Raw genomic sequence first — 12,059 nt, 5'->3', positions numbered from 1 at the left:
GGCTTAGCTTAGTATAAGTCACAATATACCCCCGATTTATAGAAAGGAAACCCGAGGTTTGGGGTGGTTACTCGCATTGGGCTTCCTGGGACAATCTTTGACGAGGTTGTAGGGGTTAGATCTGGGGGGCCTTGATATCTGGCTGCAAAGCAGGGCAGATGTTTAGATTTGCCGGCCAGTCTTACAAAATCTGTTACTGATCTGTATATGGTTCTCTCTGTGTGGGCCTTCCTGATGCCAAGCAAACCCCATCTTCCCTCTCCAAATGTGGTCTACAATGGCCTTTCTCCTCCATAGAGGACATTCTCCAGTCTTGTCGGGGGGGGGGGGCAGCCTTGCTCCTTCCACAGGCCACTCTCTCCTGGCTGGAGTTCCCGGTGCCTCGGCTGGAGACAGCCCTGCAGCACACAGCTCCCTCCTAATCACAAATTCCTGATTAAAAATACATTAAAGGACAGAGATTATTAAGAGATATGGCATCTTGCAAGTAAAACTGACATTTCCAGTTAGACCACAATTCTAAATGATCCATAAGGACCTTGTTCTATGGCTAAAAACATTAGGCTGGTTTCAGATCTGTTTCCTGAGGGTGTTTTCATCTAGGGCCCATGGGTAAGATGAAAATGTAGCTTTTTTGTAGAACTTGATCCATCTGCTATTTGAAAGTCTGGGGTTATGGCTTCGTGCCTTTGGTGACTTCATGTGGAGCCTCATCCCTGTCTTCGCTGTGTATTTGTGCCAGCACGAGAGACCCGAGGAATATTTTTACCTTTTAACGCCCCACCCCTGCCTGGCTGGTTTACATTCTGGCACATTCCTGAGGACAAGGATCCTCTGGGAAGATGTCCAGCATTGCCACAGAGTCATAGTAGAGAGGCAGCGTCCTTAACTGGCATCCTCACCCCAAGGCTGTCACAGAGCAGTAGACTGTGCCCCTCATCAGCTGTGACCTTGGGCAAGTCACTTCATCCCTTTGGTCCTTGTTTTTCATACCAGGACCTGGACTCGAGCGTCACTCTACCTCTCTTACTTTGAACAGACAGTGCTTCGAAATCTTAGTCACTCAACACAGGTCATCTTATTGCTGACCCTTCCCTCTGTCTAGTTGGAGTAGGAGAAGGTTGGTCACTCATGCGAGTTGGGCAAAAGAAGCTTGGTCAACTCTTGTGCACCAGGTGACATCACTATGGGACCCAGCTTCATAGTAATGATAGCTCCCATTTATGGAGTGTTTATTATGTGCTAGGGGCTGTGCTAAGCACCTGAAGTCCGTCACATTACTTCATCCTCAAAGCAGTCATTTTACAGGAGAGGAAATTCAAGCTCAGGGAGGTCAGAGAGATCACTCAAGGAAAGCAGCTGCATTGGACTCAAACCCAGATCCATCTGACTCCAAAACCTGTACATTAAAGCCTCAGCTAGAATGGTACTCTCTTCTTTCCCGACACTGCTTTCTCCCTTTACCTCTCTCCTGGGACTGGAGTGACCAGTCACGGATTGGACAGGGGAGAAGGGTCTTGTTCATCTCCGTCTTATTCTTTCTTCCACCATGCTGGGGATCAGGTTTCCCCGTCCACTGGGCTTTGCATCCTGCCAGCTTGCACCACTATTCAGAGGCCACACAGGGTCCAAAGAGGTTGGCATCCTCAGAATCGCCATTGGTTGTGTGTGTGTGTGTGAGTGTGTGTGTGTGGGGAGAAACTCAGGCTGGAGTGCAGGGGACCTGGGTCTGTGGCCTGGCTTAGTAGTTTTATAAAACTCTCTGATGATAGTGAGATCCAGGAGTTCTTCGTTGGCTCAGAAAGGGCAGAGCATCTCTCTTGCCCCCCCTCGATTGCAGAGGCTGCAGCCTTGATGGAGCACCGTCCCCCTTCATCCTTGCCTGCTCAGAGGGAAGCTGCTTCTCAAGGCAGAATGAACTGAAGGGCAAAGAGAAAATGTCCCGTCTCCCAGGGAGCGTGCAGTTTCTGCCCACCTCCATCTCCCCACCCTGCTGAATCTCTCAGTGGTGTCACTCAGCTCAGATCCACAACCCTCCGGATCAGATGCCCCTCACAGAGCCACTTACCCATGTGCTTACTCGGCTGCCGCTAATGAAGTCATGCATAAGTCATGAGGGGCAAGTTTCAGGATGGGTGGAGATGGGGACTTCTCTGCACGGCTTCTGGCTCTGTGAATGACAGGGGACCCAGCTCTTCAGCCCCTGTCCCGCCACAGGCACCTGTGTCCTCCTGAGACCCAGCCCCTCCTCCGTGGGACGAATGGGTTCAGAACCCAGGCAGTGTTCTACTTCAGGGCTAAGCACAAAGGACAGATCTTACTTTTACATAAGGCAAGAAATTGTTCTATTCAAAATTCTCTTCAAGGCCAAGGGCAATTCATGAATATCAAGAAACAGCAAGCGGGAGGCTTACAGAGAGGGAGGGAGGGCAGGGAAAGACAGCCAGGTCGGGCCGCAGGGAGTTGCCAACGTTTCTGAGGAGCTGCTTTCCTCATAATGACCATGTTGAGAATAACAACTGCTGTTTACTGACTCTCTACAGCAGACACTTTCCTCACGTGAGCTCATTTCAGTCTCACGTTGCCATAGCAGGTGGGCTTTATTTTCTCTCCTTTAAAGACGAGCAAATGGAGCCTCTGGGAGGCTAAATCGTTTGTTCAAAGTCACACACCTACAAGTGGCACAGTCTGGATCTGAATTCAGGCCTGGCTGCCCCAACGCCCGTGTTTTTCCCCTATGCCTACTTCTTCTCCCCATATTGATCTGGTGGATTTAAAGGTCTATGCTTTTGACTACGTATCTCTTTATCCTTTGATTTAAAAAATACGATGTGTGTGCATTCATGTTAATTGTATTATTTTTTTAAAGAATTCAAAAAAAAAGGAAAGGAGATTTATGGCAGGGCGGGTCAGGGATTGGGGGAGGCAGGATGATGCAGAGACTTCAATTTGCTAAGGAAATGTGGGTTTGGTGAAGCGGGGGATGGTAAAGTATGTGGTACAACCCATGAGGTCATACTGCTGCGGCACAGGAAGGGGTCCCTGCAATTTTCTGCTCTGACAGCATGCACCTAAGCAAGGGATATTTCATTTGGGCTAATTTGAAGGGAAGCCTGTGAAGACACAGCCCAATTTGGGCAGTGTCGGGGATATAGGTCTGGCATTAGGAGACCTAACTCATGGTTCTATTTCTGTCACTCAATGGGTTGACTTTGCAAAAGTCCTGTAGTGGGTTGAAGGGTGGCCCACAAGATGATGTGCTCATATCCCGATGCCTGGAACCTGTGAGTATTACCTTATATGGCAAAAGAGTGAATGTGATGTGACCAAAGGTAGGATTAAATTCAGGATCTTGAAAGGAGAAGCTTATCCTGGATTGACCAGGTAGGCCTTAAATGCAGTCCCGTGTCACCTTGTAGGACAGCCACACAGAAGAGAGGACACACAGAGACGAGAAGGAGGCAGTGTTACAGCAGCCCTAGGAAACAAATGTACATCACTCCCCGTCTCTGGCCTCAGTTTCCTGGACTATACAGTAAGAAGGTGTGACCTCCCAGCTCTGACGTCCTCCTTGTCAGTCCCTGAGCCTCAGAACCCTGTGGTTCTGGTCTGGTCTCCGTCCTCTGGACAGGTCTCCGTCCTCCAGATTGACCCCTTCCAGGTGACATGTAGCGTCTAAACAGGTCAACTTCCACCTGTGAGGAACAGAGCTATTGGAGTCAGGATGACTTTGTGAAGGGTAAAATCCCTTCACAGACAGTTCTTTTATTTTTCCCTATTATTAATTGCTAGAAAAATACTCTGCCTTATCCCAGGGAAGTCATCCAAGTAGCTCTGACCTCTCTGTGGATTTCAGGGAACGCTTCCAGAACTCTTTTCTCCTTTCTGCCACAGTTTCTGCACCTTGAGGGACTGTGGTTAAGGGAGTTGCGCAGAATTTGCTTTGGCGCTGCTGGAGAAATGGAGTACAGGGGTAAAGGGCTCCCCTCCCCTCAGTGCCAGCTTTAGCCTTCCTGCAACTCCATCACTAGCTCCCAGCTAGCCAAATGACTGCTCGGGGCTCAGGGCTGTTAGTTATGTGACTCAGGAGCCTCATTTGCAATCGTCATTAACCAGGAAAGCTGCACAACTGCTCCGTGCCCGTGGAGTGGAGTGTCCGACAATATTCACAGGAACCCAAGGGCTGGAAGAGGCTGCACGGGGAAGCTTTCAGAAGAAAGCCCAGGGAGCGCCCACCACCACCAGTTTCAGCCCCTCCCTTATCCTTTCCTGGCCCCTCCAAGGTGCTAATGAACTGCGAAGAGACTCAAGACAGGGCAGCAGAAGGAAGACGGTGACATTTCCAGAGGATGGGCAATGGGATCCTCGGAGGTGGGTTTTGTCAACAAGAGCTGAGTAACCCACACTCTAGCTATTAAACAATCTTGTCAGAAGCCTTGAACTGCTTCAAGACAGGTATTCAGGCTGAACACTCCAAAGGCCCCCTCTAAATCTCTAAAAACAATGTTCGGGTCTTTAGCTCTCATTCAGCTCCCTGCTGCGCTGTGTCAAGCAGAGTCAGTGAAAGCCCCAGGGTGAGAACAGGATTTCCAAAGATTATCCCACAGCCGAGGCGGTGTTTGGCTCTGCCACACATCTCTCCTCCTCGGTTCTCTCCTTTGGTGATCCCCCTCCTCCTCCATGCAGCCCCGTCCCCTTCACCCATCGCTCAACACACATTCGTCCGCACTGGTCAGGTTGGTCTTAGAATGAAAGGCATGTGGATGTTTCAAGTAATAGTACTAAAATGCCCAGATTTTAGATTTAGGGTCAGTCAGGCACCGAAATCAAAGCGATTGTTGTCCCACGGGCCCCTCCCATCTTGTGCATGCATGCGTGCGGGTGTGTGTATATCTGTGTATTGTGTGTGTGTGTTTCTGTCTGCAAGCCCAAGGTTAACGGGTACAATAAAGGAGAGGTGTGGGGGGGGGGCACCTGGGTGGCTCAGTTGGTTGGGCATCAGACTCTTGGTTTTGGCTCACGTCATGATCTCAGGGTGGTGGGATCGAGCCCTGCGATCGTCTCTGTACCCAGTGGAAAGTCTGCTTGAGATTCTTACCCCCTCCCTCTCCCTCCTCCTCTGCTCCTCCTCCCCTCCCTTCCCCCCACACGCATTTGCAGTGTACTCTCTCAAATATGCCTGAAAAAAAAAAAAAGATGTCTAGGACTAGCTGGATGGAGGCATGAGTAGCCTTCCAGGACAAGTGGGGGAAATTATACCTCTGTTCTAGATGCTGGGGAGGGCACTGGGGGTCTTAGCAATGACTTTGGTACTAGCAAAGGCCTTCAGAAGTTTGCCAGAACGCTTTTTGCTAGCCTTTCAGAAACCTGTTTATCAAGGGCTGTGGTCAAGAGGAGGAAGTCATCCAGCCAGCCTCAGCACAGGTACTGTCTGCTTGGGAAGCACTAAGAACTGACCCTCGAGGGGCTCTGGCTACTGCTACAGGGCCTTCCCTAGAAAGGCCTGGGTGTGGGGACTGGCCATCCCACCCCTTGAAGGACATCCTAGAGATGGGGCGGGAGAAGGGAGAGCTGCCCAGGACAGGGCATTCTAGAAGAGGCTAGTGCCGGTGGGAGAGGAGCCAGGAGAAAAAGGATTTGGAAATAAGCAAAAAACATGTGGGAGAAAGGACTGCTGAATCAGGACCAGGTGCTGGAGCCCTCGCCAGTGCTGGCCTGAAGCCTGCTAGCCACATTTCTGTAGCCTCTGTGAATGAAGCAGAGAGCAGCAAGCCAAGAACGCTGGCTTCTCGGTGGTCACCTTCCATGAAGTCAGAAGGAGAAATGGGGGGGCATCATCTGGAATCCCAATCTGTCTAAGGAGCCATCCGTACAGGTGGAGACAGAAAGACAGACCCGGGGAAACACAGAGTGTCATTTGTACTCCATGGAGAGGGCTCTGCCGTGCATGCTCCCTCTGCCTGCCCCATGCTTAAAGCAGAAGTCCCCGGGATTCCGATCCCTCGTGTTCCAGTCTAGCTGCTCTAAATGGCCCTTTTAATCCGGGGTGGGGGGAGGCTTAAGGGGTGTAATGGCTTCACTAGGGTGTCTGCATTCCCAGGAAGGCTTCCGCTTTCCATTTAGAAAGAAAGGCTTCAGCTTGTGTGAAGGAATCCCGGGTACTGAGTAATCGCCGTAATAAGATTGAATATGAAGGTGACCTATAGAAGCATGGTAAATACACGATTTTCTCTGCTCAGTAAGTGAATTTTGATTATAACTCAGCACTTGCCTCCAGTCCTCGAATACTGTTAGCATTCTCAGGAAAGCCTGGGAAAGGACAAAGTGCAAATATGCTTCCACAAAGAAAAACACAGGCTTCCCAGCCCTCTTTGTAGCTGCACACAACTTAGAAAATTGAAAGCAAGGTTGCCGTCTCTGTCCTTGGTCACCATTTCATGTACCAGCCTGTTCATACAAAGTGCAGGGAAGCACCACAGATCAATAGCTATTCTGGGTTAACATTGCCACATCGTTTTTTTCTTCAAAAAAAGAATCCCCCCCCCCCCCCACGTAGATTGCCACTTATTATATCCAAGGCATATTTCTGTGGTCTGTCTATGGAAATGAATGCTTAGAAGAAGCACTTTTCCTTTGAGGTTTTATTCACTTTTTAACGTAAGTGATGGGGCCAGCCATGCGCCTGTAGAATTGTTCCTTTAAAAGCTCTGCAAATGGCTGTCAGCCCCCAGGTTTGCAAAGCAGGTAAAACTTACCTGACGGGCCACCTGGATCCTGGAAGCACACAAGGTGCTTATCGAGACCACCATAAAGTGCTCTGGGTTGCAGAGGTCTCTCTGCCTGGCACAGCCTCTGAATCCTGTGCACGCTGCCAGACCCCCGGCAGCATTAGCAGTCCTCACCTTGCTTTTACCTTGCTGACGCTTGTCTGAGCAAAACCTCAAAGTGGTTTTTTTATGGGAAATGAAAAGCCAAATGAATATGTGTTTCAAAAAGTGAGCCACGGAAAATAGCCTCCCAAAGCATGTGTCACCTATTTTTATGTTGCTGCTTATATGGTTTCTAAGTGGGTTAAAGGCTTGAAGTGACAACTTTTAAAGTTCCTCATGGAACCCCACAAGTTATGTACAATAACATGATTTTTTTAAAGATTTTATTTATTTATTTGAGGGAGAGAGAGAGCACAAGCAGGGGGAGCAGCAGGTACAGGGAGAAGCGGGCTCCCCACTGAGGAAGGAGCCCGATGCGGGGCTTGATCCCAGGACCCCAGGATCATGACCTGAGCCGAAGGCAGACGCTTAACCAACTGAGCCACTGAGGCGTCCCAACATGATTTTTTTTCTTTTTTGGAGGAGAGTGCTATAAAGCACATCCACCTCTAGGAACTCTTGTTAGCCTCACAGAGCCATGGGCGTTCCTATGTCCATTTTAAAGGGGAGGACGGGAAGGCTCAGAGAGATTGAAACTTTTCAAGGGCCCACAGCTGGTCAGAGCTGACCCTGAGCCTCCAATCCTGACTCTGACCTCCTGGGTTTCGGGCAGCAGGACAACTTACCAATATCCAGGCAGACATCACTGCAAAATATTCACAGATGCATTTCACCCCACCCTACCCCACCTCAAGATCTTAGCACCCCTCTCCTCCATCATCAGCAGCAGTGAGCCATACAAATTCAAACTTTGGAAATGCTAAGTCTCATAAACAATTTTTAAAGGTATTAAAATGCAAAACAGGAGTAAACAAAATTTCTTGCCACAGGGAAGTAACTAATGTAAAGTGACAAAATAATGGGAGTTCGAATGCGGTCTCAAAAGTGGCCATAAAATGGAATTCAGAATCATATTTTAGTATGTACGCCATACACTTGCTTTGCCAAGGGTGACTGGCAGCAAATTCTCGTTTATAAAACTAAGGCATGAAGGTAAAAAGAGACAGTGGAATGCGGGGAAGGAGAGCGAGAGAGAGAGAGAGAGAGCATAGGAAGGAGAGAGCACCAGCAGTTGAGCGGAGATGGTGCTAGTCACAGATGGGGTATCTCAGAGAGCCAGTTCCTAGGTCTGTGCACTATAGCAGTCCCAGGGCGGTCCATCACCCTCCACCCAGGTCTGGCCACCCATAGGGCCTCCGGGCAGCTGCCCCTCCTAGGTACCTCCAGGAATCGGGGTGGGGGTAGGGGAAAGGCACCCATCAGTGCTGACCCGCGGGGCTCTGGTTGAGGAGAGCCTGACGCTTTATGGGAGTTTACAAAGTGATGAACAACAAGCAACACTTTTCCTACCCAAGAGCAGCGGTGGGTCGGAATGACAGACCCAGGCTCACAGAGACGGTTCCGGCGCTCCTGCTGCGGACGCGCGCTCCTCGCGGTCACTCAGCCCTGCGCACAGTGAGGAGGGCAGGAAAGCAACTCCCAGTGAGTCCATCCTTTATTTTCAAACAGAGCCAAGGTGGCTCCGAGTTTCCCGTTTGGGGAGCTCATCTGCGCCACCGCCACCCCCGGCACCGTCTTCCTCTCTTTCCCAGCAGCCCTAGCCAAGGGCTCTTCATTCGCCTCCCCATCGGTCTGAGCTGGGAGGTGGAGCGGCCTTGCCAGATCCCGGATTTGGGCTGTTTCGGGGGAAAGGGCATTGACCTGAAGGCACAAACGCAGAGGCAGCGGCGCCAGACGCGCAGCCAGGCGGCCTGCGCTGATTCAGACAGCAGCTCCCAGCCGGTGTCATTATTACACAACTGCAGCGAATCCTGCCCCCTCCCGTTCTCCCGTCCCCCGTGCGAGGGGCGCAGCCTGCTCCCAGCAAGCGAACTCCTCCTGGTCTTCCCATCCCTCTCTCTCTCTCTCTCACTCACAACGATAAACACTTCGCAGAAAGAGCCCCCTCACCCACTCGCGGGTTCCGTTCTTGGGGGTTCCTGCCCCCCCCCCCGTCCCCCATAGCTACTTCAGCGGTGACCAGAAGGGGCTTCCAAAATCCATGTGCTTGCCTGCCTTTCCAAACACATGGGACGGTCTGCAATTTGGGTAACTTTTCAAATCCCGTCTCCCGAACACTTGCCCACGAATATTTGGGAGCGAGAAGAGGACGCCCCCCTTCTCCCTACACCACCCTTGCTTCTGACCCCGACCGACCCCACTCGTAGGCTGACAGCTTGGGGAGGGGGGCGAGAGGCTAGACCATCACTCCAGTCGTTCCTGCCAGTCCGGGAAACAACACGCTGTCGCCGAGAGCACAAGACACTTAGAAAGCGAGAAGGATGGGGTGCCTGGGTGGCTCAGTCGTTAAGCGTCTGCCTTCGGCTCAGGTCACGATCCCAGCATCCTGGGATCGAGCCCCGCATCCAGCTACTTGCTCGGCGGGGGCCCTGCTTCTCCCTCTCCCACTCCCCCTGCTTGTGTTCCCTCTCTCGCTGTGTCTCTGTCAAATAAATAAATAATCTTAAAAAAAAAAAAAAGAAAGAAAGAAAGAAAGCGAGAAGGAGCCGCGGCAACCCCTCCGGGTACCCGGCGCGTCCTAGCATTTGCCGGGAGCTCCAGGGTGAGTGTGTGTGTGTGTGTGTGTGTGGAAGGGCTGGAACCCGAGCCGCGCGAATATAAAATGATAGACAGCAACTCACCTTTAGGTTGTGCGTGGGGTTTACAACACAGACAAGTTGCCCAGCAGCGGAGAAAACCCGTTTAGCCTTGTAGTGTTGAAAGCGGAGGTGAATGAGATCTAACACAGCCCCAAAGCACTGGGTAAAGAAAAGCATCACAACTTTTGGGGGGTTGTTGGCACAGGGAGGCAGCGGAAGAAGCTGTTAAGTCCTTGGGCTCTGGAAGGAGCGCAGCCTCTGAGACACTCCGCTCCAGCCCGGCTTAGCGTGCCTTCATATTCATCATCAAAATAAGACGGTTAGAATCTTGCAGCAGTGAGGCGGCCAATCAAAAGGACAGAAATGTTATCCTTGAGGTGCAGAGACAGCCAATAACAAATGCCTCTCCTACCGAAACTCCCTGATGAATTGAGCCTGGCAGAGAATGTATTATTGAACATTACCATAGATCAGCACATTGCATTTATCTTGTGATTACAGCCAACCATACATAATGCTGGGGAGATAGGCTGACAAAATTGATTGCTTAATGTGTCTCCATTTATTAATTGACTTAATTTAACATGAGAGCCTTTCTTAATGCGCTGGTAAAAACGTAAAGCATTTAAACCGCCAAATAGTAAAACACCCTGCTCCAAAGTAGGCAGATGGATAACGCAGATCAGGGCTCGACTCACCAGAGCTGGTTGGGAGAAAATCAAATATTACAAGACTCCGATTCCAGATAAGGATTTGGCAGCATAGAAACGTGCATCTTTCAATCTTGTGCTCTCTGCAATTTGGATTTCAGCCCCTTGATAAATCTTACTTTCCAATCTTTATCAAAGGAAAGGATCCCTAAGAAATAAAAGCATCTGGAGGTGGTAGTGCTGGGTGTGTGTGTGTGTGTGTGTGTGTGTGTGTGTGTGTGTGTGTACCATAATTACTGAAGCCTGAAAATATTAAAGCATAGAAATGCACAGAGTATGCTTCTAAAAATAATGAAATCCCTGGTGCATGAATGCACACACACAGAAAAACCTACACAGAGAGGAAAGTGGCTTGTAAATCAGCAAAATAATTACAGATGTGAGGAGGGCCTTTGCTTGTCATTCATTTGCATATTGGTGGGCAGCAAATTGCTAATTAACCACTAGATTGTTGGAGACATTAAAATAGGGATTAGGAGCACACATACCACATCATTTGCTTGTTTCCATGAATGCCAGCAGCACATTTCTATGCTGGAGCAGGCAGAGGGCATTCCAGTCTCCTGATTGCACTCCCTCTCCAGAACGGGGCTGGCGGGGGCACTAAGCCCACTGACTGGTTCTGGAAGAAAGGCTCCTGAACAGTACACAAAGTTCTCCAGGGTATCTTGGGAACTAGTTCTGATGGCTTAGTCAGTCTTTGCCCCTAATACAGGAGAGTTGAGTGTGTTGTTTTTCCCCTTGTCTTTAGTTGTTTCTCTATTGAGAAGTCACCCAGTACCTGGGTGAGGATGAATCAGCCATGTGTATGGATTGCACTTCGAATAGGAGCCCATTGTTCCATCCTGAAGGGCTCTCACTCTCCTCTGGCTACAGTGCTTGGGTTGTAATGTATGCAAAAGCATGCACACACCTAGGACATCCACATCTATGACCTGGTCAGGAAATTAAAACAACAACAGATTTAAAATATAGGGGAAAATGCATAGGTTTACTAAAACCAGGACAAAGGCGGGTGTTAGTTTTAACTTGAATTTAAAACCAAACCAATGTTTTAAGAAACAAGTAAGCCAAACACCTAATTGGGTGCTTCCATTTTAATTAATGGAAACTTTGTACTTTCTAAAAATAATTGCACTGACACAAAACTAGAAGGTAACAACATTTGAACTGATTAGAAACTCATACAATCTGTTACAACGTTACAGGAGATAAGTCCCTAGAACCTCTCATTACATGGTTCATAAATAAGGGCTGCTGGACCACAATACCCGAATTTGCTTTCTGAAGTTTTCATTTTCCAGAACAAGTTTGCAGCAATCCAGCAGGAAAGCATTCAGTGTTCTTTCATTGCCTCATTTAAAAAAAAAAAAAATAAAAGTAAGCATATACTCTCATAGACTCCTTCAAGACACGATTTACAATTCAGAAATACCCAGACTACCCCTTTCTACATCCTCTGTTAGAATGGAACCATTATCTTGTTTGTTTCTCCCATTGTATCACCTCAGACAGGTTTCTTAACCTCACTGAGGCTTGGTTCCCACACTTGTCACATGGGGATAATAGAAATTTGTCTCTCAAGGTCATTGTGAAGACTAAGATGATGTATCAGGAAGTACCCGGCACAATGTCTGATTCAAAGCAGCCTCTCAGTACTTGAGTCTATTGCACATCTCTATGCAAGGGTGATTATTTGGCAGCATGTTTTTTCTTCCTGCTCCATGAAATATTTTTCCTCATGGATATTCACCCTATCCTCAAGGGCCACACAGGTATGA

General features: G+C 49.2%; 1 protein-coding gene across 1 annotated transcript in view; it reads right to left on the bottom strand.

Moving 5' to 3' along the window:
• Window positions 1–9,849, bottom strand: part of SIAH3 (siah E3 ubiquitin protein ligase family member 3) — a 63,558-nt gene extending 53,709 nt beyond the window's left edge. The window contains exon 1 of the mRNA XM_028103728.2: window positions 9,611–9,849. Within this exon, the coding sequence (XP_027959529.1) occupies window positions 9,611–9,745 (135 nt within the window). The 5' untranslated portion in view covers window positions 9,746–9,849. The remainder of the gene's footprint in view (window positions 1–9,610) is intronic.
• Window positions 9,850–12,059: the final 2,210 nt, after the last annotated feature.

This window comes from Eumetopias jubatus, unplaced genomic scaffold (genome assembly GCF_037043125.1).
Source record: "Eumetopias jubatus isolate StellerSeaLion01/CBP00866 unplaced genomic scaffold, mEumJub1_p1.0 scaffold_3, whole genome shotgun sequence".
Taxonomy (NCBI): Eukaryota; Metazoa; Chordata; class Mammalia; order Carnivora; family Otariidae; genus Eumetopias; species Eumetopias jubatus.
This window is presented reverse-complemented; position numbering and strand designations above follow the sequence as displayed.